The sequence below is a fragment of the Lithobates pipiens genome, unplaced genomic scaffold (genome assembly GCF_037356315.1).
Source record: "Lithobates pipiens isolate NorthernLeopardFrog02 unplaced genomic scaffold, aLitPip1_a1.2 Scaffold_22, whole genome shotgun sequence".
NCBI classification, from domain to species: domain Eukaryota; kingdom Metazoa; phylum Chordata; class Amphibia; order Anura; family Ranidae; genus Lithobates; species Lithobates pipiens.
Window position 1 is genome coordinate 13,996,905 of NW_027507784.1, and position 21,625 is coordinate 14,018,529.

A 21,625-nucleotide genomic window follows, 5' to 3' on the forward strand; every position below is an offset into this window, starting at 1 on the left:
CAGCATGAATATTAGTTTCCGGCTCCCAAGAATTATCTTCAGGACCGTATCCCTTCCATTTCACCAGGTACTGGACCTGTCCCCGTCTCTTCCTGCAGTCCAGAATTGACTCTACTTCGAATTCGACTTCTCCGTCGATCAGGACAGGTTCAGGTGGACCAACGTCTCTGCCAACGAAGGGATCTGGGACAGCGGGTTTAAGAAGAGCCACATGGAAAACCGGATGGACCCGGAAAGACTCTGGTAGTTGCAACTCGTACGCCACGCTGTTGATCTTCCTCTTGACCGGAAAAGGACCAATGAACCTTGGACCCAGTTTCCTGGAGGGACATGCCAGCTTTAGGTTCAGGGTTAACAGCCAAACTTGATCCCCAGGCTCCAGGCTAAGTTCCCCTCTCCTCTTTTTATCAAAGATCCGTTTGTAATATTCCTGAGTTCTGGACATTGTTTCCCGAAGAAGCTTGTTGTTGTTGCTGAAGAAGGTCAAAGTTTCCTGAACGGCAGGTACTGAACATTCCGGGAGATTATTTGTTAGAAACAGGGGGTGAAATCCGTAATTTGCAAAGAAAGGGGTTTGTTTGGTGGTGGAGTGGACAGAATTATTGTAGGCAAACTCAGCGAGAGGTAAGAGGGAGACCCAATCATCTTGAGAGAAGGATGAGAAGCAACGTAAGTACTGTTCCAAAGTTTGATTTGTTCTTTCCGTCTGGCCATTAGTCTGCGGATGATAAGCAGAGGAAAAGGAAAGGTTGATCTCCAGGGAACCACATAACGCCCTCCAGAACCTTGAAGTAAACTGTACCCCCCGATCAGAGACAATGTCCACAGGGATCCCATGAAGCCTCACAATTTCTTTAACAAATATCTTAGCAGTCTCAGCAGCGGAGGGGGTACCTTTCATGGGAAGGAAGTGCGCCATCTTTGAGAGCCTGTCCACAACTACGAAGATGGTAGAATGGTCTTCAGAAAGGGGCAGTTCAACAATAAAATCCATGGAGATCATCCTCCATGGTCTTTCAGGGACAGGCAGAGGTTTCAGCAGACCCCAGACCTTGGATCTGCTGCCCTTGTTTCTCGAGCAGACCGTGCAGGATTCCACATAATTCTTGCAGTCCTTTGCCAGTTGTGGCCACCAAAAGGTCCGCTGCAGGAGTTCAAGTGATTTGATTACCCCGAAATGACCGGCCAACTTATGGTCATGGCAGGCGCTGAGAACAGCTACCCGTACCCCCTGGGGTACAAAGATCTTGTCCAGATGCCACAAAAGATTGTCTCTTGCCTGCAGAGTGACACCAGAAGGAGGAGAGGCATGGAGTGAGGCCCGTTTAATCTGGTCCAACAGGTCTTCCTGAAGTAAGAGGAAATTCCCGGAAGATAGGATTGTATCCGGGGGAGAAGAGGCTTCAGGTCCGCAAAACATCCTCGAGAGGGCATCCGGCTTGGTATTCTTCGACCCAGGTCTGTAGGTTATATGAAAGGAAAATCGAGTGAAAAAGAGTGCCCACCTGGCCTGACGTGGTTTTAGCCTCTTAGCGACCTTCAGGTACTCGAGATTCTTGTGATCCGTAAAAATGAGGATGGGGTGTGCTGCTCCTTCCAGAAGGTACCTCCATTCCTCGAGTGCCGATTTGATAGCCAACAGCTCCCGATCTCCCACATCATAATTCCTTTCAGCTTCCGAAAGCTTGCGGGAGAAGAATGCCACCGGATGCAGGAGGGCCTTGGAACCTTGCCTCTGTGAAAGAACAGCCCCAACCGCAACTTCAGAAGCGTCAACCTCTAAGATGTAGGGTAGAGCTGGATCAGGGTGCTTCAGGATTGATGCCGAGGTGAACAGCTTCTTGAGGGCCACAAAAGCCTCCTGGGCTTCAGATGTCCAGTGGAACCGATGACCCTGCTTCGTGAGCTTCGTGATGGGGGAGATGATGGTAGAGAACCCCCTGATGAATTTCCGGTAAAAGTTGGCGAAGCCCACGAAACGTTGAACGCCCTTCTTATCAGAGGGAGCAGGCCAATCCAGAATGGCGGAAACCTTTTGTGGGTCCATTTGAATGCCTTCCACGGAGATAATCAAACCCAGAAACTGAATACTCTGCTGTGCAAACACACATTTTTCCGGTTTTGCGTAAAGGTCATGACAACGTAATCTGATTAACACCTTCTTGACGTGCTCATGGTGCTCGGACAGAGAAGAGGAAAAGATCAAGATGTCATCAAGGTAAATTATAACGAACAAGTCAAGATAGTCCCTGAAGATGTCATTCACGAAGTGCTGGAATGTAGCAGGTGCATTGCATAGTCCAAAGGGCATAACCAGGTACTCAAAATGCCCAAACCGGGTGCGAAAGGCAGTCTTCCACTCATCGCCGCTTCGGATACGAATCAAGTTATAGGCCCCGCGGAGATCCAGCTTAGTAAATACCGCCGCCGTCCCTAGTCTCTGGAATAATTCAGGTACCAGAGGTAGAGGGTACCGATTTTTGATAGTTATTTTATTCAGTTCCCGATAATCAACGCAGGGGCGCAGAGAGTGGTCTTTCTTCTCAACAAAGAAGATTCCGGCTCCCGCGGGGGAGGTAGAAGGTCGGATGAATCCCCTTTCCAAGTTCTCGTCAATATACGTCTTCAAGGTGCCCAACTCCAGCTCAGTTAGAGGAAAGATCCTTCCGAAAGGGATTTCGGCCCCCGGAAGGAGCTCGATCGGACAATCGTAAGGTCTATGTGGCGGGAGAGTTTCGGCACCTTTCTTGTTGAAAACGTCCAAAAACTCGTGATAGGCCTCAGGGACAGATTGGAGAATCTCTTTGTCAGCTTCCAAGCACAACAAAGAAGGAGAAATATTGGTAGGCTTAATCAAGCAATGCTGATTGCAATAGGGAGAGGAGAAGTTAATTTTCCCGGTGCGCCAGTCCACTTGAGGGTTATGGGCCTTCAGCCAGGGCATGCCAAGGATGATTGGGAATAAGGGAGAATCGATAATGTCCAGGCATAAAAGTTCTTGATGGTTCTCCGAGATGGTGGTCAACAGGGGTCTTGTCTCCTGTGTAACTGGCCCGGACTTAAGAACAGATCCGTCGGCCAAGTGTACTGAAAGTCCCTTCGCCCGTGGACGCAGGGGAACGTGGTTCTTGATGGCAAAAGTCAGGTCCATGAAGCCACTGCAAGCTCCAGAGTCAATAATTGCGGTGGCCCGAATACTCCTTCCTGGAAGCTGTAAGAGAGCGGAAACAGCCAGATGAGAAGCATAATCAGGTAAGGTGGATACAGGTACAGGGGTAGTGGCTTGGCACTTACGGAGCTTGGCTGGGCAGGTCCTTACATAGTGTCCTGGTTCCCCGCAGTACAGGCATAGATTATTAGTCCTCCTACGCAGACGTTCTTCCGGCGTGAGAGAGGGCCGTAGGAGACCAAGTTGCATAGGTTCGGAAGAATCGGAGGGAGAAGACACCGGAGCAGAAGAGGCTGGCTGAGGGTAACTAGGGACTCGTGGGAGCATCCAAACAGGACGGGAAGGACCGGCAGAGCGTTCTGATCTCCGTTCTCTTAATCTCCTATCGATCTGTATGGAGAGGTTAATGAGAGCCTCCAAAGTCTCTGGGATGCCCACACGGGCCAGCTCGTCCTTTAAGTTTTCAGAGAGACCTGCACGAAATTGGAAGCGCAGGGCGGCGTCGTTCCAGTTGGTGTCGGCACCCCACCGCCTGAACTCAGTTACATAGTCCTCTACTGGTCTTCGGCCTTGCTGTAAGGAGTGCAAGGCCGCTTCTGCAGTAGCTGTCAACTGAGGGTCCTCATAAAGCTGGGACATTGCCTGGAAGAAGGAGTCCAAATCATCAAGAGAGGCATGCTTCTGCTCGAGAAGACGGTGGGCCCAAGACTGAGGTTCCCCTAGCAACAAGGAAATGACGAACCCCACCTTGGTGGCTTCAAGGGAGAAAGTCCGGGGTTGCAGGGCAAAGAATAAACTGCAGGCATTACGGAATGCCCTGAACTTGCTTCGATCCCCTGAGAACCTCTCAGGCGTGGGGACCCTTGGTTCGGGTGGCATCATTACCACAGACGGAGTGGGAGCTGGACCTGATGAAGGTGGTGAAGATGCCGACAAAGCCTGAACTTGGCCCTCCAGACGGTTATACCCTTCTTGTAGGTTCTTCACAGCCTGAGTGAGACCGGCAAGGTGGCGGCAAAGTTCATCCATCGGGGAGGCTCCCGACGTGGGCTCGGACATGGCTGTCCGGTACTGTCACGTACCTGGTGGTTGAGCCCACGGATGCTGGGAGCGGCTACTCGTATTCCTCCGGCTCAGGAACTCCTGGTAGAGGATACAGAGGTTCTAGAGCGCGGAAGGGGCACAAGTGCCAAGCAGGACACAGGTGTAGAGCTCCGGGTGCAGGAGAGGAGCTGATGCAGCAGGAACAGCGACCAGCAGGCGATGAGATCGGCAGAAGATGCACACCGGACAGCAAGGAGGCAAGGCAACAGGTCCCCTTAAATAACCCCTTTGGCGCCAAGGGCCGTCACGGCGCGCCCCCGCGCGCTCTCCCGTGTGCACGCGCACACCCGTGCGTGCACGTGCGCTCCCGCGCGCTCCCGCGGATCCACGGACCCGCGAGCGCGCAGCAACATCAGCGCGCACCCGCGTGCGCCCAATAGTACTAACGCACACCCGCGTGCGCCCACCAGGACATCTGCGCACCCGCGTGCGCCCACCTATGTTAGCGCGCACCCGCGTGCGCCCACCTATGTTAGCGCGCACCCGCGTGCGCCCACCTGCGTTGGCGCGCACCCGCGTGCGCCCACCTGCGTTAACGCGCACCCGCGTGCGCCCACAGACATTCATAACAGGGGCTTTGCAGCCCGAACCTTCAGTAGCGGACAGATGGCTGGGTTGACCTTCTTGACACATCCACTGGTCATTCCTCAACACTGCAGCAAGAGTCATATTGCACACTCACCTCTGCCATCTGCTGGTCATTCTTCAGCACTACAGAAAGGTCATTTTGCACACTGACCTCTGCCATCTGCTGGTTATTGCTCAGTACTGCAGCAAGGTCATTTTGCACACTTGCCTCTGCCGTCTCCTGGTCATTCCTCAGCACTGAAGCAAGGTCATGTTGCACACTCACCTCTGCCATCTGCTGGTCATTTCTCAGAACTGCAGATAAATCACGTTGCACACTCGTCTCTGCCATCTGCTGGTCATTCCTCAGTACTGCAGCATGGTCTTGTTGCAAACACACAAATCCCTGTATTGTCAGGGAAGAGGAGACATATTGTTTGTTCCTAGTAAGTAGGAACAGTGATATGTCTCCTCCCCCAGTCAGTCCCATCCCCGTACAGTAAGAAACACTAACTAGGGAACACATGTAACCCATTGATTGATAGTGTTAACTCCCTCCCTACCAGTGACATTTACATAGTAATCAGTGAATTTTTATAGCATTGATCCCTGTATAAATGTCAGTGGTCCCAAAAATTACACATTCATTATGATAAATTAAGAGCAGATGCCGATTTAGTACAATCACAGTAAGTTTTCACAATATGACTTTGTACACAGAAAAAGACCCTATAACATTATACAGGTGGTAATTGAACCTAGTATTATTTTCACTGGATTGACTGTAGAGCAATTCTCACACAGGTCCACCAGGGGGGGGCATATCTTTCCTTTCTCAAAGTGTTTAGTGAAAATAAAGCAGAACTATACAGTAGGTAAAACTTTTTTTTTTCAAAGAGATTGTTATAACCCCTGTCAGTTTTTTTTTTTTTCGCCATCTCTGTTCTATTACTGAGATTTCCTGTCAGGTCACCTGAGGCCAGGTGGCAAATGCACGTTGTTGGGGTCAGGAATACATTGCTAAGGTAGTGGATCTTACGGCTGATTGACGCAAATAGGGCTCTGGGTGGTGGAACCAGCAGGTGTTCACCAGAGCCCCTAGTGGTGGGGATGGGCTTTGCTGCAACTGGCTCCAGGTCGCGCCCCCCCCCCCCCCCGGGTTTCCCAGCTTATGCTCACAGTAGGCTACAGGAGGATAGAAAGGAAACAGCAGACCGGGACAACAAGGGATAGTCAGAAGATAAGCCAAAAGGTCGGGACAACGCACAGACAGGGGTAGTCAAAGAACACACCAAAGATCAGGGTATGAAGCAGACATAGTCAAGAACAAGCCAAAGATGGTAAACAGAATCAGACGTAGAGCACAGGGCAAGACACACACAGGAAGCAAAACACACAATATTGATCAGGGAGGCTGGCTTGCAGTGCACAGGTTAATATAATGTTCCCAGTTAGAGGCTGGGGTGGAGCCATGCTTCAGGGAAGATTACTTAAGCAGACAGGTGTGAGAGTGCAGGCCCTGAGGCTGATACACAACCAGAGGTAAGCAGACAGACAGGGCATGAAAGTATTACATCAGATTCATGACATTTCCCTTCATATCCTGTCCCAAAGCCAAACAGGAAGTAAGAGGAAATCCCTGCAAATTAAAGGAATTCCTTGGGGATCCCCAGATCTATTGTCCCCATCGGAAGATTTCCCCTCTATTACTTTTCTGGGGACAACCCAAAATGTGGGATTTTCTTTTACTTTCAATGATAACGGTAAAACAGGACAAATAGGGTGAATTAAGGGTGAATCTCCCTAAACGGGGGCACAAGCAGCATTCAAAACTGGCAAGCAGAGGCGGCTCTAGACTTTGTGAGGCCTTAGGAAAAACGTATACATGAGGCCCCACTCACACCCATAATGGGAAAAAGAATCCAAGCGATCCGATAAAAGTTATCTTTTTTTATTCAATAGTTTTTTATTTTTGAGATTTTCACATATACAAAAAAAATTAAATTCCAAGAAAAGGAAAAAGACACAATACACAGCATAACCCAGTATACATCAAAGTGTTTCTTGCAAAATGATTACTTAGATCCGTTAATATACCGACAATCATATCTATACTTTAAACATAATGTGTATTCTTAACCACAATCAAGCGGAAGAGCACCGCCCCCACTTATCTAGGGTCTAACTGTGGCAACGATTGGGCATTATATATAAGTACAACATTTAATCTTTAACCCTTTATTCCTCAATTGTGAAACCACCTCTCTTTTACCCCTTACTACTGCACACACTTATTCTGTCTACCAACTCTAATGTAGTTCCAAAAATTCTATTTACAGTATCAAGTATCTCTGCCCAATACCTAAACAGTTTTGGGCATCTCCAGAGTATGTGTATAAGATCCCCTGTCTCTTGACACCTTGGGCACTTGGCATCTGATTTATGGCCAAACTGGAACAGCCTCTTAGCCCTTGTACACACGGGTCGGACATTCTGACAACCAAATCCGTTGGATTTTGTCCAAAACTGTTGCATACACACGGTCGGACAAAGTTGACTTAAAATCCGATTGTACATAACGTGATGACATTATTTCGTTACGATGGGACTACGTTCAGGCTAGTAGCCAATAGCTTTGGTCTAGGAATTTGATCTGAGCATGCATGGCACTTTGTCCGTCGGAGTAGGCTACACATGATCAGAGTATGTCCGATCGGAGCATGTACCCTCATGGATCCAGACAAACCAAGAAGAAAAAATCATCCATTAAAAAAACAGGAGAGGCGGCAGGAAACACAGACACCATAAGAGATACTCAATACATGCTACGGACAAAGATGAAAAGATAACCTTAAACGTTATAAATGTTTCAAAATGGATTTTACTTGAAGAAGAAGTCAGTCTGTTATCCAAAGGACTGAATTTTTGTCCAAACAGACATTTTGATTTATTTGGAACTATTTTAGATGTTAATAGGTTTTCTCGGTCTTTAACCATCAAAAAGCATTTCATTGAGATCTCTTCTGGAGAAGGTCTCTTCTGAAAATCACGAGCCAGGTGAGTCATTTGATCTACCTTCACCCATCATGTTTCAGGATACCTATGCATTATTAGATTTACATAATCTGGCCTTAGAGTCTGACCCTCCCCCCATTGACCCAGTGGCTGAAGGCAATAGAATTCAATGTAATACCATGTCAAATTTCTATCCCATTGAGTCAAGGGGCAAGGATCTGGACTTATTTAAAAAAGATGGTGGAGAGGGACTTGACCCGCCTCGCTCACGCTGGTCACAACAGACCTGCTACACACAATCTAACTAATGTTGAAAGAATTGCTCTCAAAAATCTGTCATTAGATAAGAACATTGTCATCAAGAACTCCGACAAGGGCGGCAGTGTAGTAATTTTGAATTCAGAAGATTACAGAGCAGAGGCCTTGCGCCAACTCTCAGATATTAAAACTTATCGTTTACTTAGATCAGCTCCCACCGCCCCCTTTAAACGAGAACTTTTCAGCTTATTGAGTGGAGCGGTTACTGCTGGTCTCCTTTCTGAGAGAGACAGAGATTCCTTTATTCCTGAGAACCCTATTATGCCTATCTTTCATTACCTACCTAAGGTCCACAAGGGGTTAAATCCCCTTGTGGGTCGGCCAATAGTGGCAGGTAAAGGTTTCCTCAACGAACGTCTGGGAGAATGGATAGATACCCAACTTCAACCCCTAGTTCTTGATCTGCCGTGTTACCTCAGGGATACAGGCCATCTTTTGTGTAAACTACAACATTTTACGTGGCATTCCGCCTATAGATGGATAAGTTGCGATGTCACAAGCCTGTATTCAAGTATTCCACACCAATTAGGTTTAAGGGCAGTCGCTTGGTTTCTAAGGACTTCTGGCAAATATTCTCTTCTGCTTCAAGAGTTCATTCTGTTGTCTCTGGAATATCTACTCACTCATAACTTCTTTATGTTTGACGGGGGGGGGGGTATTATCTCCAGGAATGCAGGGCCTACATGGGGGCAAAATTTTCGCCATCATTAGCCAGCCTGTACATGGGCTGGTGGGAGAGGTCCCGCATCCTTGGACATGATAGCCCCCGCCGTAAGGATACCGTATTCTTCGGTCGCTATATAGATGACCTGTTATTTATCATATCTAATGAATTGGCCAATCTGGAAGAATGGCTTACTTATTTTAACAACAACACTTTGAATTTACAATTCACTGGGACCCTAAAAGAGGACACCATCGAATTCCTAGACATAAAACTTATTGGCTTGGAAAGAAAAATTACCACCAGCCTATATAGAAAACCAACTGCCGGCAATACATTGCTGCGGGCAGACTCAGCACATCCTGGGCACACCATTAGAGGAATTCCATACGGACAATTTTTAAGACTTAGATGCCTATGTAGTACACCCAATACATTTCAGTTAGAAGCTTTTGAGATGGCCAATAGATTTAAAGATAGAGGATACAGTACTACTAACATACACAAAGCTCTAACTATAGTGAGTGATATTACAAGAGATACATTGTTGCAAAACAGACACATTAAGAATAAACATAAATCTTCCTTTATTGAACATAAAATTCCTGTTTTTTCCACACCTTATAGCTCAGAATTTATGGACATAAAGAAAATAGTCACCAGATAGCTCCCTATCTTATTTAATGATCCTGCGTATCATCATTTTCTTTCTAAGGGTATCAAAACTGTTTCCCGTAGGGCACCAACACTAGGTAACATCCTGTCCCCCAGCCTCTTTACAATGAAACAACCAGGCCATCATTGGCTTAGTTTTAAAGGCAACTTTAAATGTGGGGGAGCTGGCTGTGCCTATTGTCGCCATATAATAAAAGGCACACAAGTCACGTCCCGCACTAACAATAGAAATGCAGAGATTACATCTTTTATCAATTGCAATACTAATTTTCTGGTCTATATTATCACCTGTATCTCCTGTCATGTCCAGTATGTGGGTCGCAGACTCAAAGAACGTTTATACGATCATCTTTATGACATCGAGAAAAACAAGTCCACTAATGTAGCCAAGCCTTGGAATGCAGTACATCATAAAGATGTTTCAAGTCTTTTCATACAAGGCATTGAGAAAATAGTCACCCCCAAACGAGGGGGCGACAGATTCCGTATACTCTGCAGACGCGAGGTATTCTGGATATTTTTTTTAGAAACCAGAATTCCGTCAGGATGAAATTTCGAATGGGATGTTTCATATTACTATGATTGATCGCCATATGCTTTTTCCCTTCTTTTTTTTTTTTGACTTTTAATCACTTACAGACCGGACCATTTTGCTGGTCAAAGACCAGACCCCTTTTTGCGATTCGGCACTGCGTCGCTTTAACTGACAATTGCGCGGTCGTGCGACGTGGCTCCCAAACAAAATTGACGTCCTTTTTTTCCCACAAATAGAGCTTTCTTTTGGTGGTATTTGATCACCCCTGCGGTTTTTATTTTTTGCGCTATAAACAAAAATAGAGTGACAATTTTGAAAAAAACGCATAATTTTTTACTTTTTGTTATAATAAATATCCCCCAAAAATGTAGAAAAAAATATTTTTTTCCCTCAGTTTAGGCCGATACGTATTCTTCTACATATTTTTGGTAAAAAAAATCGCAATAAGCGATTATTGATTGGTTTGCGCAAAAGTTATAGCGTTTACAAAATAGGGATAGTTTTATGGCATTTTTATTAATAATTTTTTATTATTAATTTTTTTACTAGTAATGGTGGTGATCAGCGATTTTTATTGTGACTGCGACATTGTGGCGGACACATCGGACATTTTTGACACATTTTTGGGACCATTGTCATTTCTACGGTAATCACTGCTATATAAATGCAGTGATTCCTGTGTAAATGACACTGGCAGTGAAGGGGTTAACCAGTGGGTGGCAGTGTAGGGGTTAAGTGTTCCTAGAGGTGTGTTACTAACTGTGGGGGGGTTGGGCTTTCATTTAGTGAACACTGATCTCTGCTCCAATCACATGGAGCAGAGATCAGCGTCACTAGTTGCTAGGCAGAATGGAGAAATGCTGTTTACACGGCATTTCCTCCATTCAGCCGTCCCGTGAGACGATCGCGGGTATCCCCGCGGCGATTGAGTCCACGGGACCTGCAACCGGACTCACGGGGGTCCCGACTGGCATGAGAGTGCGCCGGCGGTGGCACGCTCGCGATGGCAGGGCGGCATTGAAGATTGGACGTACCTGTACGCCAATATGCCTGTCCGTGCCATTCTGTCGACGTACATCGGCATGTGCGGGTCGGGAACCGGTTAAATAGGGTGGAATCTACATATGAGGTACAGGATAGCCATAAAGTTGCTGCCCCCCCCCCCCCCCTTCATGCAAGTTTTAACTCATGAAGTACATATAAGGTTTATCACGATATACGGGTTCAATATGGATATTAACCCCCTTCCCCCTTTTTTACAATTAGATCAAAGAAGGGTGTTACTCATTCATCCTTTATTTATCTTTTCTTTTATAATTGTCTCACGGACTTCCACATTAGTATGACTTTCATAGGATACATTATACCAATCTATATATCTCCCCAGCCATCTTTGTGTTGTTATGGACACCCATACATGCACCCAGGTCGACATGTTTTTATACATTGGATGACAAATTTTTCTTTGTATTTTCGTGTTGGGGATGCTGCATGGGTGCATGGATTGGCGCACCTCGAGATGGGATTTTTGTGGTGTGTGTGTACATGGCGATCGCTGAGCGCGCTTTAGTTGCGATGCTCGCACCAATATACATTTTTTTCTTCTACTCATGTGCTGCACCCCTAGTGATACCCCAGTGCGTCTTTAACATTAATATGTCCATATTAATCTATATCTTTTCATCTTCTCATGCACTGAACCCCTATCGATACCCCAGCATGTCCTCAAAATTAATACATTTATATTTACATCAAAAACTATTCATTTACCTTTCTAGTTGTTATCATTGGGGATAGTACATGGATGGGTGTCCATATACACACATGCGCACTCTTTTAGGTTGATTGAGATCTCTATTCATTTTTTTGGTTTTTCACAATCTCATTCATATACCGTATATACTCGAGTATAGGCCGACCCGAATATAAGCCGAGGCCCCCAATTTACCCCCAAAAAAACTGGCAAACTTATTGACTCGTGTATAAGCCGAGGGTGAGATATGCCTGTCCATCCCTGTGTGTGTGTCCGTCCCTGTGTGTCCGTCCATCCCTGTGTGTGTGTGTGTCCATCCATCCATCCATCCCTGTGTGTGTGTGTGTCCATCCATCCATCCATCCCTGTGTGTGTGTGTCTCCATCCATCCATCCCTGTGTGTGTGTGTCTCCATCCATCCATCCATCCCTGTGTGTGTGTGTCTCCATCCATCCATCCATCCCTGTGTGTGTGTGTCTCCATCCATCCATCCCTGTGTGTGTGTGTCCATGTGTGTGTGTCCGTGTGTGTGTGTGTGTGTGTGTGTGTGTGTGTGTGTGTGTCCAGCCTACCTGTGTCCCGAGCCTCCGTCCCGTGCCTTGCCTCCGTCCCGTGCCGTGCCTTGCCTCCTTGCCTCCGTCCCGTGCCGTGCCTTGCCTCCTTGCCTCCGTCCCGTGTCGTGTCGTGCCTTGCCTCCGTCCCGTCCCGTGCCGTGCCTTGCCTTGCCTCCGTCCCGTGCCTTGCCAGGATCGCCTCGGCGGCCATTCTAAAATTCAAAAGCCCCGCCTCCGCCTCCGCCTGTGATAGGCGGAACACTGAATTTCCCAGCAGCCTGTGTTCCGCCTATCACCGATATCGTCTCATCCTCGTACTACGGACGAGGATGAGACGATGTCCGTGATAGGCGGAACACAGGCTGCTGGGAAATTCAGTGTTCCGCCTATCACAGGCGGAGGCGGAGAAGGAGGCGCGGCTTTCAAATTGTAGTATGTCCGCCGTCTGTCTGCTCGATACGCTGATCGAGCAGTCAGACGGCGATGACTCGAGTATAAGCCGAGGGGGGCACTTTCAGCCTCAAAAAAGAGGCTGAAAATCTCGGCTTATACTCGAGTATATACGGTAGATGGTTCTTCTTGAGACATTATAATGAAGACAGTGTGTGCTTTGGAGTTCATTGAGAAAGATCTGCCTGGCTCTTCTTTTCCCTCAAAAACAACTTTATGCCCCTTGCGCTTCCAGACTTCTGTTGAAGCAACCATTTCATTGCCAGTAAGGATCCTGCAATTTCCTGTTTCTTTTCTTTTTCCCTTTTTCCTTTCTCCCCTTTTTTTTCTCGTTTTTTTTTTCATTCATTTTTATTTTTCTTGTTCGGTTGTTTCTTATCTTCATGACACCTGTATGACGTAGTCGAGTAACACCCACACCCTTATAGACACGGACATAATGATCTAGGCCGTTTGTTTATATGTAATGTCTTTGAACATATATATATATATATATACAAGTTAATTTTCTAAGCTGGTTATGGGGTATCCATAATACTCACATGTCTGGGTGCCATCTAGGACTTACAGCCGAATAATACTGCATCTGATCTAGACCTGTTCTTAACGATTAATGATTTTACTTACAATGTGTGCTTTTACAATGTACTATGGGTTTTTCATATGTATACTAAGGAGTCACACCCTTTATTAATTCATTTGTTGATGATGATCCATAATATGATGATGATTCTGTGTATTATTGATTATAGTTTAAGACCGATCATGATCGATCTTTGTATGAGGGTTTTTGGCCATAGATTGGTGATTGGCTCTTGATTGGTTCAATTGAAGCGTCGGAGCCTCCAGACATGTGAACAACTCAGTACAATTATGCTGTGCTTCTCATTCACACCATTCCTCTCCATTGCAAGTCAACCTCTGGCAGTTTATAAAAATAATACTAAATAATCGATATGGAAGAGAGGTGTTTAACTCAATTCTAAGGCTAATAATCTTTTTTACTTTTCTAACTTTTCAAATATTTTATTGAATATAATGCAATAAAAAGAGTCATACAATAGATTTATAGTTAAGTAGAATGTATAAAAGTGTGAAATGAGGCTTCTCAGTATATTAACAGGAGGTGAATACTATAATAACAGTCATGTAATTTGGGATATATTCGTTTAACACATTTTAGCTAAAGATAAACATGTATAAAGTTTAATAACTGGATTAGATACATAGTAAAAATTGTAGTTTCAAAGTTTAGGGTTGGAGGAGATTTGGTAGAATATAGGGTAAAAGAAAGGTTGTTACCAGGAAGGTATAGAGAGGTAAGTAGATAATTCAGGGCCAAGATCCAACCATGTGGCTTGGTTATTCCCTGAATAAAAGATACTTAATTAAACCATCCCTAAAATCTCCTCTATAGTAATAACATTAGGAAATATATAACTCATTAATTTAGCTTGTACATCTATATATAGTAAAAGGAGAGGGTGTGGGGAAAGCAAGGGTGGGGGAAGCATATATAAGAGCACTTTCACACCACACCGCCCATAGCGTCAGCGGTAAAACACCGCTATTTTTACAGCGTTATTACAGCGTTTTTGGGGCGCTAGTGTTAAAATTACCGCAACGCTGTGGGCGTTTTTACAGCGTTTTACAAGCGTTTTACAAGCGTTGGGCGTCAAAGAGCCACCTCACCTCCCTACATCACTTCCTGTTTACTTCCTGGGATCTTGTGAGGTGACAGAGGATACAGAAAGAAGATGGAGTTCATGGAGCTGTTCTTGATGTTTGTGCTACTGTATTGGGAAAATATCCACCAACAGAGGCAGCAACGTCGGTATTGGGTTCATCCCATCCTACAAACACACAGCTCTATCGGGCAATTTGTGTTGCTATATGAGCACCTAAGAGTGCACCCAGACAAATTCCGAAACTATACTCGAATGAGCATTGGAACGTAAGTACCTATATCCTAATCCCGCTCCCACTGCTCCCAAATCTCCAACCATAATCCCACTCCCACTGGTCCCAAATCCCAAATCTAGAACCATAATCCCGCTCCCACTGGTCCCAAAACCCAAATCTAGAACCATAATCCCACTCCCACTGGTCCCAAAACCCAAATCTAGAACCATAATCCCACTCCCACTGGTCCCAAAACCCAAATCTAGAACCATAATCCCACTCCCACTGGTCCCAGAACCCTAATCTAGAACCATAATCCCACTCCCACTGGTCCCAAAACCCAAATCTAGAACCATAATCCCACTCCCACTGGTCCCAAATCCCAAATCTAGAACCATAATCCCACTCCCACTGGTCCCAAATCCCAAATCTAGAACCATAATCCCGCTCCCACTGGTCCCAAAACCCAAATCTAGAACCATAATCCCACTCCCACTGGTCCCAAAACCCAAATCTAGAACCATAATCCCACTCCCACTGGTCCCAAAACCCAAATCTAGAACCATAATCCCACTCCCACTGGTCCCAAAACCCAAATCTAGAACCATAATCCCACTCCCACTGGTCCCAGAACCCTAATCTCCAACCCTAATCCCACTCCCACTGGTCCCAAATCCCTGGTCTCTTTCAACCTCCATCTTCTCTTAGCTCCTATCCACCTCTACAAACAGGATTTCCTGATTTCCCAGCATCCTACGCTTCAGTGAGATCATGTTACCTCCCCATAGCTAGTCCTGTTGCTGTGGATGCTATCTTTTTGTTTGCATGTTTATCTTTTGTTTGTGAGATCATGTAAAAACAAGCAGTTTATATAAAGTACATGCAGTGTCTTGTTTTACTTCAAATCTACATTTTTCTACGATTTCTTTGGCACTTTGATGGCTTGGAAATCATTGTGACCTTTCCACAATTTCAGTCCTGTTGTTGTAGATGCTCTCTTTCTACTTGCATGTTTACTTTTTTTTGAGATCATGTGACTTTTTCTACAGCTCAGGGCGGATTATAGGCGTTTTTAGGGCGTTTTTACAGCGCTTTCAATTCATTCCAATGGAGAGGAGCGTTTTTGAAGCGCTTTTTTTAACGCCCAAAAGCTGCTCCAAAGATGCTGCTTGCAGGACTTTTCTCAACGCTCAGCCAGCGCAACGCCTTGGTGTGAAAGGGTCCATTGAGATGCATGGAGAGCATTTTATGAGCGTTTTAATAGCGTTATTTTTAACGCTAAAACGCTGCAAAAATGCCCTGGTGTGAAAGGGGTCTAAGGGTTGTGGAGGGAGGAGACCACTCCGAAAGAAAATGGTATGTTAATAAATTCTACATGTAACATAGGGGGGTAAGATATATGTTTGATTAGTTGTTTCATGAGAATATAAGAGATTGGTCTAGACCATGTGGTAAGTAGTGTTCAATCCAAGGAAGCCATAATGATTCGAACATGGGAACTTTATCTAGTACGGTTGCCTCTATTTTAGCGTGAATCATGGCTTGCATTGCTCTATGTTTGAATGATATCATGCATAAAGTGGGTGTTTTCCAGGCTTTTGCAATATTTTGTTTGGCAGCCGTGGTTATCGATAATAGAAGTTTAAATTGGTGGTGAGTTAAAGTTTGAGGTTTATTATTCAGGAGTGCTACCGTAGGGTCTGGTTCTACTGTGGTTTTGAAAATGATAGAAAGAATTTTGAATATTTCTGACCAAAAAGCTCTGACTATGGGACAATCCCACCAAATGTGTAAGTGTGTGCCTAAGTCAGCACATCCTCGAAAGCAGTTAGCTGGGTATTGCGGGAGGAATTTTGTACTAAGTACCATCTAGGAAGCACCTTATAGTTAGTTTCTGAAGCTACTATATTCGGGGGAGGCCGATCTAGTAGCCTGCCATATGCGAGTCCAGTTTAGTTTGTCTGGTTGAAGATTTAAATCATTTTCCCATTTAGATGTATAGGTTGGAGGGGAAGAGGTTGTATGCGATAATAGTTGGTTGTACAGATTTGAAATGAGCCCACTTTTTTACTTTTCATACAAAATCTAGCCTCATCAGGTTCTCATATAACATAGATTTATAGCTTTATGTCACATGGGTTGGTCACATGGGTTGATGTCACATGGGGACTATGACATCGTAAGGGGGCGGGGTCACCATGTGACACCAACCCATGTGACATAAAGCCATGTGACACCGCCCCTTGTCCCTATATAAGTGGCCGCACAGTGCGTCCCTGGCATTCCGGCCGGAGAGATCGTCGAGGCAACATCTCCTGGAGAAGTAGAAGAAGAAGAAGAAGAAGAAGAACGGAAGGCGGCGGCGACGGCGGCGACAGAAGACCGGGCCACCGCCTGTAAAAGAGCTATAAGAAGGCGCGGTGGCCCGGCAGAAGAACCGAAGAGGGGGACCAGACCACCGAAGTCGGGAGAAGAGGCCGGCGGCGAGGAAGAAAGCCGGACTCCTCCGCTAGCAAAAGAGCTACAAGAAGATAGCGGAGGAGTCCGACGAGAAGACCCCCGAAGACGGAAGACCCCCGGAGCTGTGCAATAAAGTATTTTATCTTGTGTGTTGTGTTTTTTTTTGTACTTTATTTTACAGGTGAATGGGTAGGGGTACATTGTACCCCATACTCATTCACATAGGGTGGGGGGCCGGTATCCGGGGGCCCCCTTATTAAAGGGGGCTCCCGGATTCCGATAAGCCCCCCGCCCGCAGCCCCCGACAACCAACGGCCAGGGTTTTCGGGAAGAGGCCCTTGTCCTCATTAACATGGGGACAAGGTTCTTTGGGGTGGGGGGGCCGCGCGGCCCCCCCCCTTCCCCAAGGCACCCCCCCATGTTGAGGGCACGCGGCCTGGTACGGCTCAGGAGGGGGGGGCGCTCGCTCGCCCCCCTTTCCTGGCCGGCCGGGTAGCGTGCTCGGACAAGGGTCTGTTGTGGACTTGGGGGGGACACCCACGCCGTTTTTTTTCGGCATTGGGGTCCTCTTTAAGTCCATACCAGGCGGCGGGGCCAGCGACGTCTCCTTCGCGGGCCCCGCCTACCTGGATACCCGCTCGAAATGATCGGACTTTTCTCCGGGCGGGAAAAGTCCGCTCATTTCAAAAGTACGGCGGACTGGCACACACACGGGCGGATTGTCCGCCGAAATGCGAGTACGACGGACAGTATTACGGAAAGACCGAAATACTTAGTCCGCCAGACTGCACGCTAAAAAAGTCCGCTGAAGCCCACACACGAGCGGACTGTCCGCTGAAATGTGTTTCGGCGGACTAAGTAGGCCATACAGTCCGCCCGTGTGTACGAGGCTTTACACTCATATTCACTCTCCAGACAAGTTGGAAAACTCGGTCCGTCGGATATTCTGACAGAAACAGTGCGATGGAGACCACACACAGTCAGATTATCCGACAATACAGTCCGATGGGACACATTCCGTTGGAATCTCCGACCGTGTGTACAAGGGCTAAGGAGTGTAGTAAGCTCTATGTATCAAAAACATGTGTTCGCCATTTTCTGCGAAGGGGAAAGTGACACCAGTGGGTTCATTTCTAATATCCTCCTCCACTGCTCCGTTGTTTTTGCCCCTAAGTCCTCTTCCCATCTTCCCTTGTTTTTAACTGACCTTCCCGCAGAAATAATTTTACTACTAATCTGTTCATATAGATCTGAAACAAGCCCTTTGGTTGTTCCCACCTTGATCAGCCTTTGAAGGAGAGGGGCTCAGTCTACACCATTCCACTGCTGGTGTTTTGATCTGAGCATGTAAAGCTTGTCTGATTTGAAGGTACCTATAGAATGAATGGTTTGGTATACCATATTCTCTTTTTAATTCTGCAAAGGTTCTCAGCGCACTGATAAAAGTTATCATTGGTGGATGAGACAATGGAGTTGAGGGTGAGTCTGGGCTATGACAGTCCCACCGCTACTGGGGAGGCTTGATAGGCAGGAGAGGGAGCAGGACTATGACAGGAGTCCCACCACTACTGGGGAGGCTTGATGGGCAGGAGAGGGAGCAGGACTATGACAGGAGTCCCACCACTACTGGGGAGGCTTGATGGGCAGGAGAGGGAGCAGAACTATGACACAAGTCCCACCACTACTGGGGAGGATTGATAGGCAGGAGAGGGAGCAGGACTATGACATGAGTCCCACCACTACTGGGGAGGCTTGATAAGCAGGAGAGGGAGCAGGACAATGACAGGAGTCCCACCACTTTTGGGGAGGCTTGATAGGCAGGAGAGGGAGCAGGACTATGACAGGAGTCCCACCACTATTGGGGAGGCTTGATAGGCAGGGGAGGGAGCAGGACTATGACAGGAGTCCCAACACTGATGGGGAGGAGAAGGATCTCAGCTGGGATGTGAGTTTATTTGATAGACGAGCAGTACAAAGTTTTCAGTTGTAGTATAGAGTAGGAGTTGGGATGGGTGCTGTTCTGGTAATGAGTACAGCCTGTTCCAATAGAGATAAGCAGGAGGGCGTAGAGTCAGCGCTATATCCTAGGGAGGATGGAGGCTCAGGTACCCTGCCAAATGTGGCCATCAAGTGGTTGTCGGATCTAGCTCCCTGATTTCTCCTGTCTGCTAGCACATTCTCCATATTAGTAGCTAGGAAATCCTCTAACCTCCTCTAACAAGCCTGGGGAGGCTTGATAAGCAGGAGAGGGAGCAGGACTAGGATAGGAGTCCCACCACAGTTATTCTATGCTATGCATACTAGCTTATTATGCCTTGCAGGTTGCATTAAAGAAAAAAAAAATAGCATTTACTTCCTCTTTAAAAAGTCAACACAGCATGAAATTATCAGCCCCTAATATTTACTGGCAGTTGTAAAAAAAACACAGATATTTAACAACTGTCAGTAAATTTACAGGCGGTTGTAAAAAAAACACAGATATTTAACAACTGTCAGTAAATTTACAGGCGGTTGTAAAAAAAACACAGATATTTAACAACTATCAGTAAATTTACAGGCGGTTGTGATGTAGCAATCTGGCTGTATGTTATGCACACAGCCACATCTACTGTGCTCATATAAGCACCCATTTCCATCTTAATGATATAATACTTTAGCTTACCTTCCAATCCACTCATCCCAATGAACAGACATGACCATCCTTCTTACGTACTCAGTTCCATTATTATTATATATTTTTTAAATTTGTCAGGCACCATTTCTCTCATGTGATTTGTGAGAACGTGCAGAAAAATATGTTTGCTCCGTTGCAACCCCCAAGGTTGCAACAGTTCCCGATTCCCTCACCGAAGATGGCGGCGGCAGCATCCGAGAGCCGAGGCAGAGATCGGCTTTTGGGCGCGCGCTGGACAGGTAAGTGTCCTTAGTTTAAAAGTCAGCAGCTGAAGTATTTGTAGCTGCTGACTTTTAAAAAAAATAAAAATTTGGCGGACCTCCACTTCAAAGCTCCATTAAACCAAAAAGAAACATATTTGCGCCTAAATGCGGACTGTTCTGATAGACAAAGCTGGGACAATCCTTGGCAATATGAGGGAGTTGTCAAAGCTTTGCCTGTCAAAATGGCCCAAAAACCTGACACTAATGGGTCTTTTTTTTTTTTTTGGTGGCTGGTTTAGATATAAGTTCATCTACGGTATGAGCCTGAAATTTATACCTGAACAAGTTTTTTTGCTTTTCAAACATTCCTTCAGCTCCCAATGCAATGGGATGTTACATTACTTTACACTCCTCTTTACTCCTAATTTTCCCTTCCTGTTTTTTTTCGCTCTCACTTTTATGATAATTTTTTATTTCCTCATCAGCTTTGATCAGATGGATGTATTTAAATATAAATGCCTTCCTCTCTATCCGTTCTCTTCTCGGGTCTCTTGGCTGTTCCAGGCGGAATCTGACGTTCCTCAAGGCGCTGTCTATCACCATCAGGATGTCGGCGGTTCTTCCCAGAGTCTTTATTTTTCTCTTCATTGTATAATTCTCAATGGCGATCACCGTCTCCGCACCCATGAGTTTAAATTGTCTCTCAATCTCCAGGTAATCTCCTTCCGTTTTGAAGGTGAGGACAACGATGGGAACAATACCTGAAGAAGAGAATGTAGTGAGCATCTCAAAGTTTTTAGTATTTCCTCCCTACCTCCATGGGCTGTAGTACTCCCCTCATCCTCTAGTATCTGTCAGATAAAGTGGCCAATCAGATGCTGAAAATGTCACTTTGGGTTAAGCGAGGCCTATAATACTATGCCATTTTTTACCTTGACCACCAAAGTATTTTTAGATCTTTTTCATTTAATAACTTTTTAAGTTTATCATAATAAAGTGGAGCTATAGGCAAAACTTTATTTTTTTCATTTTGGATAGAGTAAGGGGGGGTTGGGAGGGTTATAACCCCTGCAAGATTTATTTTTGCCATCTTTATCCCATTGGCAAGATTTCCATTCACTTCCTGTTCCATAGCCAAAACAAGAAATGAGAGGAAATCCCTGCAAATAATGGGAATTCCTTGGGGCACCCCAGGTCACCGAAATTGGAAGATTTCTACTCTATTACTTTTCTGGACAACCCAAAATTTGGGATTTACTTTCACGAACAAGATAACAAATATATGCAATACCGCATGTGGCTAGAGGTGGGGGGGGGGTGCCGGAGAGCCTTGGAAATACTCGGGGACAGCTCGGCTGAACACGGAAACCCTCGGAAAGGCTCAGAAACACTCGGGAACAGAGTATTTCTAAGTGTTTACGAGTATTTCCGAATGACCATGAACCGTTTCGAGTGTCACCGGGCGCCACTGCACCTCTTGTCAAATATGGCACCGCCCATTAGCTTGAATTCTGCTTGTTTTGCAAGACAAGAATTGCAAACTGAGTCAGAATAATAATAAAAAAAGTTGCTTGTCTTACAA

At 46.0% G+C, this 21,625-nt stretch overlaps 1 protein-coding gene across 1 annotated transcript in view; it reads right to left on the reverse strand.

The window, feature by feature from the left end:
* Positions 1-14,586: 14,586 nt before the first annotated feature.
* Positions 14,587-21,625, reverse strand: part of LOC144000411 (uncharacterized) — a 28,999-nt gene continuing 21,960 nt past the window's right edge. The window contains exon 4 of the mRNA XM_077494223.1: positions 14,587-20,804. Coding sequence (XP_077350349.1) covers positions 20,437-20,804 — 368 coding nt within the window. The 3' untranslated portion in view covers positions 14,587-20,436. The remainder of the gene's footprint in view (positions 20,805-21,625) is intronic.